This window comes from Leuciscus leuciscus (genome assembly GCF_965113295.1).
Source record: "Leuciscus leuciscus genome assembly, chromosome: 16".
Lineage (NCBI taxonomy): Eukaryota > Metazoa > Chordata > Actinopteri > Cypriniformes > Leuciscidae > Leuciscus > Leuciscus leuciscus.
The window spans coordinates 16,391,387-16,407,729 of record NC_138740.1 but is presented as its reverse complement, the minus strand read 5'-3'; the positions used below and the strand labels follow the sequence as shown (position 1 = coordinate 16,407,729).

The window sequence follows — 16,343 nt, the reverse complement described above, 5'->3', positions numbered from 1 at the left end:
CTCTCAGGTTCCAAAGTCACCCAAAGACATACACAGACAGAAAGGAAATAATAGTGTACAAAAAACAGTTAAATTACTTATTTTCTAAATAATAAAATCTTCAACATAGACCATGGAATGGAGAATGGAGGAATTTACTACCTGAGCTGGTTGCGTTTCTTTATTTTTCTTTACAGAGGTGATCAGACAAGCACTGAGGCATTCCTCACAGTGTTGCCAAGGGGAATGGAGTGTGTGGTGTTTAGTATTGATGGCTCCTTTGCTGCCAGTGTTTCCCTAATGGGTAGTGATCCCAAAGTCCGCCCCGGAGCTGTGGATGTGGTCAGGTAAACGTGTAACTAATGACAAATACTTAGATTTTAAGGCCTATTTATACTTCTGCGTCGAACTGCCGCCGTAGCTACGTCGTAGGCTGTGTGTAGCGCGCGTACCCTTCGGCGTACCCTGACGTGCACCTCTCCAAAAATGTAACAACGCGTCAATTCTATGCGGACGCAAGCTCTGTGATCGGTCTGCCAGAACCCCTCCCTCGGGGTTTCACATGCTCCCTAGGTGCGCGTCAACGCGGACGACAACGCAGAAGTATAAATTAAAATCAACACGTTGCCTACGGCGTATAGGCTCCGGCGTAGGTCCGACGCAGAAGTATAATGAGGCCTTTAGAGACATTAAGTCTTAGGTCCCTATCTTGCACCCAGCACAATTGACTTTGTACACCGACGCATGTATCATTCCTATTTTGCACCCGACGCACAGCGGACTTTTCTCTCCACAGACTCACGTCAGTAAATTAGGAAATGAACTTGCGCTCCTGGGGGTGGTGCAGCGAAAAGAGGAGGCGTGTTTCGGCGCAAACGTTCCCTGGTGCTATTTTGCAGGTTTAGAAAACAATTCTGCCACTGACCCTGAAAAACCTAGTCTAAAGTCAGTGGCGCGTTGCGCATGTTATTCATATGCTATTTTAAGGGCGCATGCTTGGCCATAATCAATGTAGCGTGTGCATACACCTTGCTTATCTCATCTACACACAGACGCAGCAGTTCTCATTTTTAGAAAACCATACATTATTACAAGGAAAAATATTAACACATGAGGGAAATCAGCGACTTACATTGCATTATCCTATACATTTATACATAGGTATGTGCAATCCCCTGGAATCGAACCCACAACCTTGCGTTGTTAACGCAATGCTATTACCACTGAGCTACGGAAAGCTGTTGTGTCCATGAAGATGTGAAAAAAATAGGCATAAATCTAGCTTACACATTTACCCAAATTATTATACACCTGTTTGGGTTTCTCCCATCCCCAATGTTACTTTGTCTTTAACGGCCCTGACGAGAACGTTGCTCTCCTCGGCTGTGAACCGCTCCTGGCGTGTGCCTGGCAAATCCGCCGTTATAATAGCAATCCGCCATGGAACAAGCGCGCCTGCTCTTAAAGGGAATGTGAGATGTCGCTCTGATTGGTTTATTTCACGTTACGCCCAAACCACACCTATGAATAATGAAGCTACTTCAGACCAACCCATTTTAGATTTGCGTCGGGCGCAAGAGTAATTTATCCTGCCGGTATAATAGCAACAGCACCCAAGACATTGCTGTTGAAATAAAAGTAGATGACTTGAGATATAAGTAGAACCATATAAAAACAGCAAAAAGTTCTGTTTCTGAACATCTGAGATAAATTATATTTGAATCCTTCAGTTAAAGTAGGTTTTTGTCATTAAATGTATGTTATTTACATTAAATGTAAATCCTCATTTTTCAGTTTCCACTGGGATTTGCAGTGGCAGCCAGTGTGAGGGTGGGAAATGCTCTTGGAGCTGGAAACGCCGAACAAGCAAAGCTGTCCGCCAAAGTGTCTTTAGTCTGTGGACGTATGTGATTTGCTCATTAATTCAACTAAAAACTCTTCTAAAAATGATTCTAGATGCTGTTCCTGCATGGCCAGTTGGCACAGTTATGATTTCTTTTTCAAAATCAGGATTAGAATGTATGTTAGAATGTGAGTAAGGGTTTTGATACTGTTGGTAAACATTGGAGCAAGGCCTATGATGATGGAGCATGTAGAAAAGTTCCCAAACTGCCAACAAAGTACATTTAGTAAAAAATACAGATACCATAATGGAAATGAACTCGAGGAAAAGTTCAATTTGCTCATAAGAAAAATACTTTAGTAAAAATATTTAAGTAACGGATATTAAAAGTACCGGTACATTTTATGAATAATGGCACAGGTGATGATAACGATGGGAACCTAGCTGAGATTCTGTGTTAGGGTATTGTTAAGTTGGAATAGTCATGGATAAAACGCAGACAGACACGAGCAGTAGCTTAGCATTTTCTTTACTCTCTTTTCTTCACAGCTCTTACATCAGTTGAACATGTAAACACATCAGTGCCACCTAGTGGACATGATACTATAGCAATACAATAGATAGGGAGGACACAACATCTTCCCCTTTTCAGAAAGAATACAACTGTATGTATATCACAACAGAAATAAACAAAATCAAGAATAAAAGTATTTTGGAAACAACGCAATAAATTTTACTTTTCGTGTTGTTGTTTTTTTCATTCAAATATTAACTCCACTATCTCAAGTTCTGCATTTCCTTACATATCTAAAACATAGTCCTTGGTCCAGACGGGTTTTTGTCTAACTCTAACAGACCTATTTAATGGACTTGTTGTTGTTCCATGTTGTACCTCAGTTAGGAGTAACACTTCCACTTGATTTCGGCATTTCAGCAAGACGTGAGGCATTCCACACCTTACCATCATCAAGCAGGTAAGAATCTTCACCTTTCTTCTGTACAACAGCTTTTGGATGTGTGAACTTCTGATCACCCTTCTTTACCATCCAAGGTTTCTTAACTCGAACTAGATCACCAGGTCGGAATCTTGAGGGCTTTGCATTTCTCCTGGCATCAGTGTACCGTTTAACCTTGTCTTGTTTCACTTTTACGTGTTCTCGTATCAAGTTTCTGTCAGTTTCTTTTACTGGAAAGTCCATGATTTGTAACTTGGTTCTCATACATCGACCATGGAGTAACTCAGATGGTGTAACTCCTGTAGTAGCATGAGGAGTACTTCGGTAGTCCATCAAGAATGTTTGAGTGAACGTCTTCCAAGGTTCTCCTTGAATTGAAGCAGTTTGTAGACAGTCTTTCAGAACTCTGTTGAACCTCTCAACTTCTCCATTCGCACGGGGATAATAAACAGCAGATCTGAAATGACTTATGTTTCTCTCTCTCAGAAACTCAGAAAACTCAGCAGAGATAAACTGAGGTCCATTGTCTGAGACCAACTCCTTTGGATTTCCTTCTCTTGTAAAAACAGTAATCAAGAACTGTTTAACAGTAGATGTGTCAACCCTGGACGCAAAAGCGACTTCCGGCCATTTGCTGAAGTAGTCCACGAGCGTTATTGCGTATCTACAGTCTGATGGTGCAGTTTCGAATGGTCCGACAATGTCTATGGAGACCTTTTCCCATGCAGCAGAGGGCAATTCAACAGGGTTGAGAGGAGCATTATGTATCACCGCAGATTTGTCATTTTGTTTGCACGTCTGACAGTTACGTATCAGAACTTCCGTCTGATTGTCCATCTTTGGCCACCAGTACAGTTGCCTAAGTCTTTGCTTTGTCCGAACCATCCCTTGATGTGATTCATGTGCCAGTTCTATGAGTTTCTTCTGTAGTGACTCAGGTACCAAGAGACGGTATGTTCCTCTGACAATACATCCATCCACGTCAGCGAGCTCATGTCGGACAGGAAAGTATCCCTGTAAGTCCAGATCAACATCCTTCATGTGTTTTGGCCAACTTGTCTGTTGATATGTACGCAATTTAGCGAACACTGGGCAGTTATTGCATGCAGACTGGAAATCTTCCTTGGTGATTGCGCTGGAAGCAAAGGAAATCATAGCAACAGACTCAATGGTTTCCGCAAAGTCAGGTTCATTGTTAACAAGAGGCAATCTTGATAAGCAATCAGCAACACTGTTCAATGGACCAGGTCTGTATTCAACATTGTAGTCAAACTCCATTAAGCGTGCAGACCATCTAGCCACACGTAACCCAGCTCGACTATTTCCTTTACTCGTGAGAAGAGTAGTCAGAGCTTGATGGTCAGTGCGTAGTAAGAATTTTCTTCCCCACAGCCATGTACGCCATTTCTCTGCAGCCCAGACACAGGACAGTGCTTCCTTCTCGACAATGGAGTATTTTCGTTCAGCATCAGACAAGGAACGTGAAGCAAAAGCAATGGTTCTTTCTGTTCCTGTGTCATCCAGCTGAGTCAAGACAGCACCCACACCATAGTCTGAGGCGTCACACGAAAGGATTGTACTGTGATTGGGATTGAATAAGGAAAGAGCAGGGCTATCCACTATTGCCTGTTTGACTCTATCAAAACTTTCTTGTGCTGCCGTATTCCAGTGGAATTCACAGTCTTTACGGAGTAAGGCTCTCATTGGCTCAACCAGAGTAGCATAGGCAGGCACGAACTTACTGTACCAGGCACTAAGACCCAGAAATGACCGTAGTGTAGTTGCATCAGTAGGAGGGGGCGCATTTATAATTGCAGTAACATGAGCATCATCTGCATGCAGACCATCAGCTGAGAGTCTGTATCCAAGAAAACTAAGTGTCGTCAAGTTGAACTTACACTTTTCTGTATTCAGTTTCAACCCAGCCTCACTGATCCTGTGCAGAACAGCTTTGAGATTTGCATTGTGAATGGCTTCGGACGCACCATGGACAATCACATCGTCCAAGTAACACTGTACACCATCAAGGCCTTTTAAGATCATGGTCATCATTCGCTGAAAAGCAGATGGTGCCGAACACAGTCCATATGGTACTCTACAAAACTGATATAAACCTTCATGGGTAATGAAAGCAGTAAGTCCTCTACTCTCCTCGTGTAATTGTACTTGGTGGTATGCATTTTTGAGGTCAAGAGAAGAGAACATCACTGATCCATGCAACTCAGACAGTATGTCTTCGATCAGTGGTAGGGGGTGACTGTCTTGTACCACCGCCTTGTTAGGTTCTCGTAAATCAACACACATACGGATTGTGTTGTTCTTTCGTTTTGTGACCACAATAGGAGAAACCCACTCAGATGAATCAATCTTCTCAATTATGCTATTCTCCTCTAGCATCTTGAGTTCGTCTGACACTGCTGCTCGCACTGATAAAGGTAGGTGACGAAGTTTTTGTTGTATAGGCTTAACTCCAGGGCGGATCTTCACTTTGTGTGTGAAATTTTTAGCGCATCCAAATCCAGTGCCAGTTGGTACGGAAACAGGACTATCAGCAGAAACAAGTGAAATGCTGGATGGTTTAAGCATTACACAGTGAGTAGCAGGTTCAATCAAGCGTCCACCCTTAATCTCAATGTCCAGTGCTTTACATAAGTCACGTCCAATGAGAGGAGTTCCTGATTTGACAATGTTAAGCTCACCAGCAACAGTCTTTCCGTAATATGTTACATTCAGTCTCAGGGAGCCACACACAGGTATGTTTTCCTTTGAGTAAGTCAAAAGCTGCACTTTCGGTGGTGACAGAACACATGAGCTGAAATATTCTTTGAATATGTGTTGCGGTAGGATTGATGCACCAGACCCTGTATCCACCATCATCCTAATGGTACAAGTCTGTATTGGAGATGTGGGCGTGGCTATGGTAAAAGTACCCACTGGAGCGCCATCATCTGTATGGCAGTCATTCACACACAGTACTGTCACTTCAGGCAAGCATACTTCATTAACTGACTTTGATGCTGTCTTACACACCTTTGAGAAATGTCCGAATTTTCCACATGTTCTACATTTGCAGTCTTTAGCAGGACATGACTTATCATTTGCAAGGTGGTTAGCAGAACCACAACGGTAACACTGCTGCTGTCCCTTCACACGTTTATCCTCCTTCGACTTAATCCTTGTTTTATTTTTTTGCATTTGCGTCTTTTCTTGCCTCTGAATCGCTGCTACTTGTTTTGATTCCCCGTCAGCTATGACTTTGGCGTCTGCTACTGCCGATTCAATTTGTCTTGCAATAGCTATCGTCTTTTCCAGGGTTAAATCTGGCTCTAGTAACAGTCTTTCACGAATTCGAGGCATGGACGTTTTTTCCACAATCTGATCACGGATCATTTCATGCTCAATATTTCCAAAAGCGCATGTTTTCACTAGTTCGCGCAGTGCTGCAACGTAATGATCAGTGGACTCACCCACGGCTTGAGCGCGTTGTCTGAAGCGATATCTCTCTGAAACCACATTCAGCTTAGGAGAAAAGAACTGTTTCAGTGCTTGTAATGATCCATCGTATGTATCAGCAGTAAGAGGCAATGTATTGTAGATTCGTTGCCCTTCTGTTCCTAAGCAGTGTATGAGCAGTGCTCTCTTTCTCTCTGCAGAAAACTCTTCTCCGCCGATCGCAAGCAGGTAGTTCTGAAATAACTTTTCCCACGCATCAAAGGACAGTTTCGGTTCACCTGGGCATTCCAGGAATGCTACTGGGGGTTGTAGAGAGAGCAGGGCCATCTTAACATCCTCGTCGCCACTTGTTAAGTTGGAATAGTCATGGATAAAACGCAGACAGACACGAGCAGTAGCTTAGCATTTTCTTTACTCTCTTTTCTTCACAGCTCTTACATCAGTTGAACATGTAAACACATCAGTGCCACCTAGTGGACATGATACTATAGCAATACAATAGATAGGGAGGACACAACAGGTATGTAAGAGTTTTTAAAGGGATCGTCCAATCCACACATACATTTTTTTAATTCTATCATAATTTACATGTTGTTCCAAACCTGTATGAATTTCTTCTTCTGCAGAACAACCATTCTTTCAATACAATGAAAGTGAAAGGGGACAAAACAATACTAAACCCCAGTGACTTTGTAATGGCCAAAAAAAAAATCCATCAGAAGTATTTTTACACATATTCTTTCAATTTTCAATACAATAAATGCATACATGTTGGGAACGACATGAAGGTAAGTAAATAACAGAATATTTGGGTAAACTGTCTCTATAATTCAAGAACTGAACGATTCAAATGAGAGTGTCCTACTACAAATGGACTGTGATCCACAATGTAAAGCAAACTATCTAGAGATAAAACTGTAGTAAGATAAATGAATTAGTTCAGACAGCGCCTTTGGTCTTTTAAAAATACAGGACAGATACAGATAAAAGATCCAGGACAGTGGAAATAAGGAGGTGCAATGGGTAAATATGTTCATCTACGCATGTTTACATAAAAGAACAAGCTTTTCATATTTTTCATCACTATTAGGGGAGAGTGGGGTGATTTGTGCCAGGGGGGAAGTAGTTCCACCCCTTGTTCTGGAAAACCATAGAATAATTTGGTCATGTGACCACATAATTTTGAAAAGCAATCAATTTTACTCATCCTCCAAAGAAGAGAGATACATGGCATGAGAGTTAAGCGCATTTTAGTGCAAAAAACAGTTTTTTTCCCTTTCAAAGTACATTTTCTATGATTAAAGTTTTTTGATTGTAGTGTCTGGACAATTATAGACAAGTTTGAAAACATTTCACACATGTTTTAGTGCTTTAGTAGGCTACACAATGAGTCTATACAGTAAGCATGATGTTAGCTCTTAACTGCTGGATCATGCTAATTATTCAAACTTGTGGGTCTGGGGTGATTTGTGCCAAAGGGCATGGGGTAAGTTGTGCCAGATCCAGACCACCTAGAGACTTACATACTCACAGGGGATAATCTTGAGAAGTGAGGAGATGGGCATGCCTCATCAGTGTTTGACTTAGGCCTACCTGCTATTTGTTTAATTTAGCTAACACTGATTTCAGTTTTGAGTTTGCACTATGTTAATAAAGATAAGTTTTATTCAGTTTTTAAGTGGCCTAAGTCACAATAGGATGTTTAGAAATTAGCCTAGTAACTTTATTCTTATGTTACATAATTGACAGACTGTGTTCTGTCAACAGGCATCTATTGCCAAAGCCTTTTTTGCCTGAAATGATTCACAAATATCATATATTGTGTTGCTATGGTGCTCTAAATGGTTGCTAGGGCGTAGCTTGATAGCTTCACAATGATCCTGAGAGACTGATTGGTCGTCTGAGTAAAATGAGCCCGCCCCCTTGTCTCTGTGACACTGTGATCCAGAGTTGTGTTCAATACAAAATCCCTATGCAATTGACCATAGTAGGAAAAATGCATGCTATGGTATTCCAGGGTGACAATATCTAAATAAACCTTAAATTAGTCATTTTGTATTGAATTTGTCTTGCTTTCATATAGCATACGGTTCATAACAGTAAAATGTTCTGTTTTACTTCAGAAAGCACTGGCACAATTTACCCCAACATATTTCCCCAAAAGGCACAACTAACCCCGCACCAGGGGCAAGTTGTGCCATGAGACCACTTTTTTCCCAAAAGCTATATTTCTGAAACTATTTATTTCAGATCCAAAGTAATTATTCTCAGGGATGCACAACATCCTGAAATACATGCACATCCTTAAGTTGAAGGCATTACTGTCATGGCCTCACTTTAAAGTCACTTTGAGTAAAAACTGGCACAACTCACCCCACTCTCCCCTACCTGTGGGAGAGTTCGGTCACATATTTATCACACATAACTTCACAATCATATCGCACGTAATCACAATTTCAAATTGTTTACTTAAGCCTAAAACGTATTTACCTTGATAAACACAGAATAAAACTTACATGAATAGCGTCTTCAATTCAGATCACCATTAGAGAAACATTACGCATTGCTCGGTGTTCTTGCGTTTCTCAAGATTTAGATTTAGTAGAAGTCAACAAAAATATTTATACCCTAGTAAAGTAAAAATGTACAAAAACTCTACTTAAGGACAGTAACATATTTGTACTTCACATGTTATATGAGTCATATAGGCTACTGATGTACAATATTATGTTCGCTGGTGAAAAGGGCTTATAGAAAATCACGTCCTCACATCACTTGAAGTGTTTTGGAATGGTTTGTAATTGCGTTGAGCAAATCTCTTCTTTACTGTGCTTGGAATGGTTCTGTATGATGATGGAAAAGTGCATTTAGTGAGAGTGCCGAGAAGTTCGGCCTGGAAGTGGTTTGTAAACACACTGAACCGTGCTCAAGTGGAGATGTAAATTAAATGTAACTGAACCGTTTGGCCCGATGGTGGAAAAGCGCTTTTTAACCAATGCTAATTGTTTCCTGAGAATATTTGAAATCTAAAATATTAATTTTAAAAATAAAAAAAAGTCTAAAATGTTACAACCAAGAATTTAATACCTATTTGTTTAAGTTTCTCTATTGTTTTTTTCTAGTACTTGCATCCTGTGTAGTCGCAACCTTTATTGGAACTACCAGTGATATTGTTGGATACATCTTTACCACAGAAGAGTAAGTAGAGTAAGAGACCAACTGTTCAGATTTTATTATGCATTAAACATCATAACATTTTATATGTAAGACAATTCCTTGCTTGTGTAATGGTAAATTGTATATCTTGTAACGGAGGCCAGCTAGCAAGAACTGTGTGAGTAAACCTCACTCCCATGGCCTCAAGAGGGGCGTTAGCGACTGATGCTAGGGTCTGCGGTCTTTAGCATCATTGTTAGCGTTAGAGGTTACAATCTATTGTTTGATTAGAAGGTCAGATAAAGTTTTTTTGTTGTGTGTTTCTGACCAACATTTAAACTTTCAATTGTGATATTGAGATCAAATCTGTGTACTGACTGTGGCCTCTCTCTCTCTCTCTCTCTCTCTCTCTCAAAGGGAAATAGTGCTCAGAGTATCAGAGGTCATGATCATGTACAGCTTCTTTCATATATTTGATGTCATTGTGGTAGGCTTGAGACTTTTTTCTTTGTTTTGATCCTTTTGAAAAACAAAATCACATCGTATTTACAATAGTCTTTCTGACTTTTATTTCATTGTGGTTATCTGTATTTATATCTAAACATCTGTAATACAGCTAGTATAAACCTGTTAAGCTGCAACGCCACTTTTGAAAAATCCCCAGAAATGACATACCCAAACTGAAACAGATATAGTTCATGAACCCTTTGCACTAAAAGCACAAGTATGATCTCATTTGAAAGCTGACACCTGGTAGTTTATTGTAAATGTAGAATTAATTATTGTCATAATGAAAAAAACATTTTTTTAAATAGCTTCAAAGTTTTGTAAAGTTATTAGAAATTTATTTTTATTAAACATATTCATGAAAATAAAATTGAAGTGGGCCCTGGAGCAATCTAGAAATGCACTGCAGCTAAAGCCATATGTGTGACCATGTTATATTTAAAATCTGAAAATGATAAGTCTAAAACTCTGTATTTGGTTAAATGTTTTTCAAGATCATGTCAAATTACTTTATTTTGATTAGACTCTAAAAATGCTACTGATGTTTAGTCATCATCTAAGTCATCTATTCAGTCTATTGTCTCTATTGTTTTGTGGTGCAAACGAGCCCCATTCAGTCTCAGTCTCCCCAGTACACATTCACACACCTCTCCAGCCTGGTTATGGATCTAAATATGCATATCTTTTGTCTGCATTATAGTTACTAACGACTGGCTATTCACAGGCTATTCATAGGGTTTCAATCCCTAATTTATTTTATCAAAGTTCTCACTTATATTTGAAACTGTATCAAATGCACTAAAACATTTCAGAAAAGCATTACTATTTAGAAAAAAAACCCATAAAAGAATAACTTCTAGGTGACAGGTGCACCTGAGCTAGCTAGCATGTTAGCTTAGCACACCATCAATACACGACCATTTATGAGATTAAAACTATGTTTGTGCTTCAAACTTATTTTATAACGCAAGTCGATTGTTTTAAATAATCTTCTGTGATCTAATTTGGCTTCAGATAAAAAAAAATTCAGAAAGAAAATATATTATTTATAGTATGCACGATGATAAAGTCTATATCGATTAGCATTACATTATAAATATAATCTATTATTATAAAAATACCTGGCATTGCTTGAAGAACACTCAAATATCAAATATCATTTGCAATCATGTTTATTGTCTTCAAAACGTCTGTATCTGCATATTACAGCGATCTCTGTGTTAGCTTTGTGTGTAGCTGCTATCAGTGACGTCCTTGAAGGTCACATGATTATGTCTCTTCTTCATGTTCCATATATGGAGTATTATTGTGCATATAGCGCCCTCAGGCTATTGGTATGAATTGAAAACACAGCACATCTCAGTAAGAAGCGCTCATAATGATTACATCGACGCATTTGGGTATAAATTCAATAAATATTATTCCTGTCTATAGAAATATGATGTGAATCTATGAGAATATATCAATATTTCTCCAAGTCTGCACATTTTTTAGCTAAAAGCCCTGAGGGACGTTGTTTTGTGAATCGCTGTCATGACTACAGCACGGAGTTTTTTTTTCTGAATGGACCAGCTGACGGTCATAATTCATATTAAAGGTATCAACGCATTTTTCCATTTCATAACTCCTGACACAAAATAAGACATAACTGTCACTATAAGTTTCTCAGAATACAATAGTTGTCAAATACTGAAACTTGAGTCTTATATCTTTTTAATGATGTATAGTTTGTCAAGGTAAAACATTTAATCTGATAGTAACTTTGAACTAAATAAATAAATAAACGCTTCAGTGCGCCGACGCACTGGTGAGGGTTAACAGGTTAAGCCGTGTTTCCACCGCAGGAACTTTCCCCAGGAACTAGGAACTTTGGGCTGGTACTCGATGTGTTTACACCGCAGGAACCAGGGTCTAAATGAAGTTCCGGGTAAATATTTCCCCCTCCGATAGTCCCTGCTCATGAGGTAGTACCATAGACAGTATAAGAAGTGGACAGAGCCATCTCATTGGAACTCAATTGAGACAAGTGAAGCCCATTTTTAGCGATTTTTTAGGACTTCCGTTCCTGACGCGCAGACTCAAACCGAGCTTGACGACGTAGATGTGACGTGAGCAACCCGTCTGTCTTCTAGTGGCTGTAGCATGAGAAATCTGAATCATTCCCTTCCGAATCTTGCAGAGACGGAGAGCGTGAGTTGGAGGTATCCACGAGCTAGGAGCAGGAGAAACTTTTGCTAGGTATTCTGATGAATTATTTTGTCATTTTGCCTCCACGTCTCCCCGATTGCCCGCGAGCTTCTCCTCCTGTCCATACGGTAATCTCTCTACTGTGCGACAGAGAGTCGCGTGGTTATGACGCAATCGTTAGCCTACTTTTACAAAAACTGCTTCAAAACAAGCAGGTGAAGTTCTGCTACAAGATGGTGGCACGCGGCCGGCTTCAACTTCCGGTCGACTTCCTTCCCGCTTGGGTAGTACTTTTTCAAAGTTCAGGAACTTTCAGGGGTGGGACTTGTGCGCTGCACAAGCTGATTGGTTGTGTTCACGCCACATTTTGGTTGATTGACTCCACGCAGCATTTATTTATTTTTAACCTCCCTTTTTAAAAAATCTATTGCGGTTCGTGTCGTGGCTTCATGCAGTAAGAGTTGTCTGTCTGCAAATATGGAATTTAATAAAAAAAACTGGTGGACTGGCGACGAGTTTCAGGCTTTATTAAGGGTATTTGTGGAAGAGGAAACTTTCTGCGCGTTCGTCCCAGCCATCTCACGGTCAATGTCCGCAATAGCTGATAACATACAAATGTTATATCTAACGTTAGCATTACGAGCTTACTGAACACGCTTTATCAGTGCTCGTCTCTTTTCTACCACAGCTTTTATTATTAAGTCATTATGTTTACACATTGTCATCTATTGCAAGGCACTCCAAACCATGTTACAAATTTACTATAACAGGATTGAAATAGCGCTTTGAGGTTAGTAACAAACAACTATTTACAAGACTGTCACTATTTATGATTGATAGACGGGGTTCAGGCTTTTTTTTAAGCGTATTTGCGAAAGAGGAATTTTTTGTGCGTTCGTCCCATGCATCTCACAATAACTGATACGTTGTCTAATTTTATACGCATACGAGCTTTCTGAACACGCTTTAGTATCAGTGCTCGTCTATTTTGTTTTGTTAATTACCTCGTTAGAAAACCAATACATAACTGCAGTACAGTTTGAATCTCCTCCATACTTAAATGTGGCGCTCAAAACTGATTACTGTCCGTCGCAGACTGGGAGGAGCAGTTGCGCGCAGTTTACCTTCCCGGTACTTTAGACCGCGGTGTAAACGCAGAAAGCAACCGGTCTGGGGCAAAAAAAGTTCCTGGGAAAAAAGTTCCTGGGACAAATTGTTCCAGGTAATGTCGGTGGAAACGCGGCTTTACTTTCAGAAGGAAAAATACGTTTTTCCAGTTTCAGTTTCTTTCTATTTCTCTATTTCTTTTTATTTCTCAGATATTCACTTTAGATATTGTGAATGTCTGACAATGTCCTCTTGTTAATGGTCAAACTAAGGTTTGTTTTTCTGTCTGAAGGGCATTACAGGTGGCATTATCAGAGGTGCAGGAAAGCAGCTGCTTGGTGCTCTTTCTAACATTGTGGGATATTACATTGTGGGATTCCCAATTGGAGTGTCACTGATGTTTGCTCTCAGCATGGGCATAGTTGGTAAACATTTCAAATATTAAACTCAGGTGCCATGCTTAACACCTCCATTAATTGACCTATTTAATCTAAAAATTAATCTTTTTCTCTCCTGCTAGGTTTGTGGACTGGATTTTTTGTATCTGCTTTCACACAATCTTTGTTCTTCATCGTCCTCATTTGCAAACTGGACTGGAAAAAGGCGACTCAAGAGGTGGGCCATTTTTCTTCATCCATAGTCGATTTGTACAGATGATTATTTTAGTCTGTATCTTCTCATTTTCAGGCCTTGATCAGAGCAGGTGTTCAAGCCCCTGAGACCAAAGATGAATCATACGCTATGGAAAATAAGGGCTGCACAGAAGGTACTCTGTCTGTGGTATATGATGACCTTAATGATGAACAAAAAACATGTTTCTTTCATCATGGACTTTCCCTTATGTTGACCTATTATTGTACAGAAGTGCCAGAAGAGTCCCAGCACACTGAAGAAGGCCAGACAGATGCCAGCACAGACCTGGAAGGACTCAGTAAAGGAGAAGGAGGAATAACAGACGCTGGCACAAAGGTCACAGTTGGGGTGGTTTTGACCACCAAACAGCTGGTTGTTCGTCGAGGACTAGCGGTTTTCTTCATGCTGCTTATCCTAGCTGGAGGGATTGTGTTAAATGAAGTGCTCATTAAATTTCTCAGATGAGCATAATAAATATTTCTTCATTCCAAATTATTCACATTAGTTTATGATTGTGTGTTGCTACATTGAGTACTTGAGTTATGAAAGAAAAAAATTATAATTTGGCTTCTTAAACTTTAGCAATCGTACATTTGCATTATACTTCTTAAAACAAGTTAGGCAAACAACTAGTTTTATTTACTGTAGTTTATTTTAATTTTTTAATTTTTTCTCATATTTTGCACTTATCAAGAGCTAATTTTGGTACTTTGTTGTGCATTTGTGAGTTTATTTAAGATACTTGTTTAGTTGTTGTTTTTATAGAATTGTTTGTGATGTTTGATAAATGTTTCTTAGGATTGTTTGCAAATGTCAGCTATTTCAAGAAAAGGAGACAGGTAAAGGCTGTCTCGAGTTTTAAATACATTTAAAAAAAAATGTTTCTTGTCCATTTGTTTATTTAATTTTTTTTTTTTTTTTTTTTTTTTTTTGTCATGCAAAGAAACGTACTCGGTTACTAACGTAACCTCGGTTCTCTCTAGAAGAGGGAACGAGTACTGCGTAAGATATCTTACGCTAGGGGAAAATCCTTTTTCCGCGAGATATTGAAGCCAAAAATTATCCTTAATTTTGTAATAATGCAAAACGCGTTGCGGCAGCATGCAGACATAGGCGAGGCAGCTCGCGCGCCTATTGGCTGCTCTGCGGCAACTGCAGCAGCCTATCGAGTGAGGCCTGGCGTGACGCCAGACCCAATCAGGGCACTTCGCGCCCGCTGCGTCACGTCCCGCCGAAATGGGCGTGGTCTAGGCCTATAAATACCGCTCGCAGGCAGCTATTATCTGGTTTTTCATCATCGAAGCAACCAGAGCGTGTGCATGCACGGCAAGATACGCAGTACTCGCTCCCTCTTCTAGAGAGAACCGAGGTTACGTTAGTAACCGAGTACGTTCTCTTACGAGAGGTCTCTCGTACTGCGTAAGATATCTTACGCTAGGGGACCCAATGCAAAACGCCGTGCATGCTGAGATCTGACACCAAGGACCCAAGGGCGAAAAGCCCGGGGTACATATAGTGCACAATCACTCAGGGAACTCACAGGGAGTCCGGGAAGAGGGAGGGGCGAAGCCGCACTCTTCCACATATGGCAGCGTCGCTGAGACGCGAATTTCATCATACAGACAGGGCGGAGTACGGCCTGAACTGATGGGGGAATGTGGGTCTTACACAGTTTGCCCAGGCACATCTCGTGCTGCTACTTTTTACTGTCGAACATTGAGCTGTGCTCAGTAGACGCAGCATTCTGAGCTGATCGCATCAGGTCAGATAATACTGGTAAACTTAGACCGACAGCAGCCTGGCCTGCATGGCGGGAACCTCTAGGTTATAAAACCTTATAAATGTAGACGGGGAGGCCCAGCCTGCCGCCATACAAATATCTTGCAAGGCAATCCCACTTGACCAGGCCCACGAAGAGGCCATGCCTCTCGTGGAGTGCGCTCTGATACCCAACGGGCACTGCATGCCCTTGGAGGCGTATGCCAGCGCTATAGCATCAACTATCCATCTGGATAGGCTCTGTTTCGACGCGGCTAGTCCCTTAGAACGTCCGCTAAATGAAACAAAGAGCTGCTCCGTCTGTCTGAAAACAGACGAGCGAGACACATAAGCTCGTAATGCCCTGACTGGGCAAAGGAGGCTCGCGTCTCTTTCCTCATCAGGGACCGGTAGGGCTGACAGGGAGATAACCTGCGCCCTAAACGGTGTGTTGAGGGATTTTGGAACATAACCGTGCTTAGGTTTGAGTATAACTTTTGAGTCATTAGGCCCAAACTCCATGCACGCCGCGCTCACAGAGAGCGCGTGTAGATCCCCTATGCGCTTCACTGAAGCGAGAGCCAGCAAAAACACCGTCTTGAAAGACAGGTGTTTCAGATCAATTGACTGTAAAGGCTCAAATGGCGCACCTTTCATGGCTTCCAGAACCGTAGAAAGGTCCCATACGGGGACTGAGGGAGGTCTGGGAGGATTCAGTCTCTTAGCCCCTCTAAGGAAGCGGACGACTAAATCGTTCCTTCCTA

At 40.8% G+C, this 16,343-nt stretch overlaps 2 protein-coding genes across 2 annotated transcripts in view; one reads left to right on the top strand and one right to left on the bottom strand.

Annotated features, from left to right (window-relative positions):
• The window catches only part of LOC309477421 (multidrug and toxin extrusion protein 1-like), a 244,440-nt gene that overhangs the window by 197,890 nt on the left and 30,207 nt on the right, over positions 1–16,343 (bottom strand). The gene's annotated exons all lie outside the window — the stretch shown is intronic.
• LOC309477441 (multidrug and toxin extrusion protein 1-like) lies at positions 1,765–14,508 on the top strand. The gene is made up of 7 exons (XM_082140708.1): positions 1,765–1,882; positions 9,354–9,429; positions 9,805–9,874; positions 13,481–13,613; positions 13,709–13,803; positions 13,876–13,954; positions 14,051–14,508. Exons 3-7 carry the CDS (start codon positions 9,833–9,835, stop codon positions 14,284–14,286), a joined length of 585 nt encoding a protein of 194 aa, XP_081996834.1. The 5' UTR covers positions 1,765–1,882; positions 9,354–9,429; positions 9,805–9,832; the 3' UTR covers positions 14,287–14,508.

What these genes read in the sequence shown, in the direction of transcription:
- LOC309477441 (XM_082140708.1), top strand. Translation starts at nt 9,833, where the DNA reads ATGATCATGTACAGCTTCTTTCATATATTTGATGTCATTGTG. An exon ending in ATATATTTGATGTCATTGTG is followed by an intron (nt 9,875 to 13,480) that starts GTAGGCTTGAGA and finishes TTCTGTCTGAAG; the next exon opens with GGCATTACAGGTGGCATTAT. An exon ending in TCTCAGCATGGGCATAGTTG is followed by an intron (nt 13,614 to 13,708) that starts GTAAACATTTCA and finishes CTCTCCTGCTAG; the next exon opens with GTTTGTGGACTGGATTTTTT.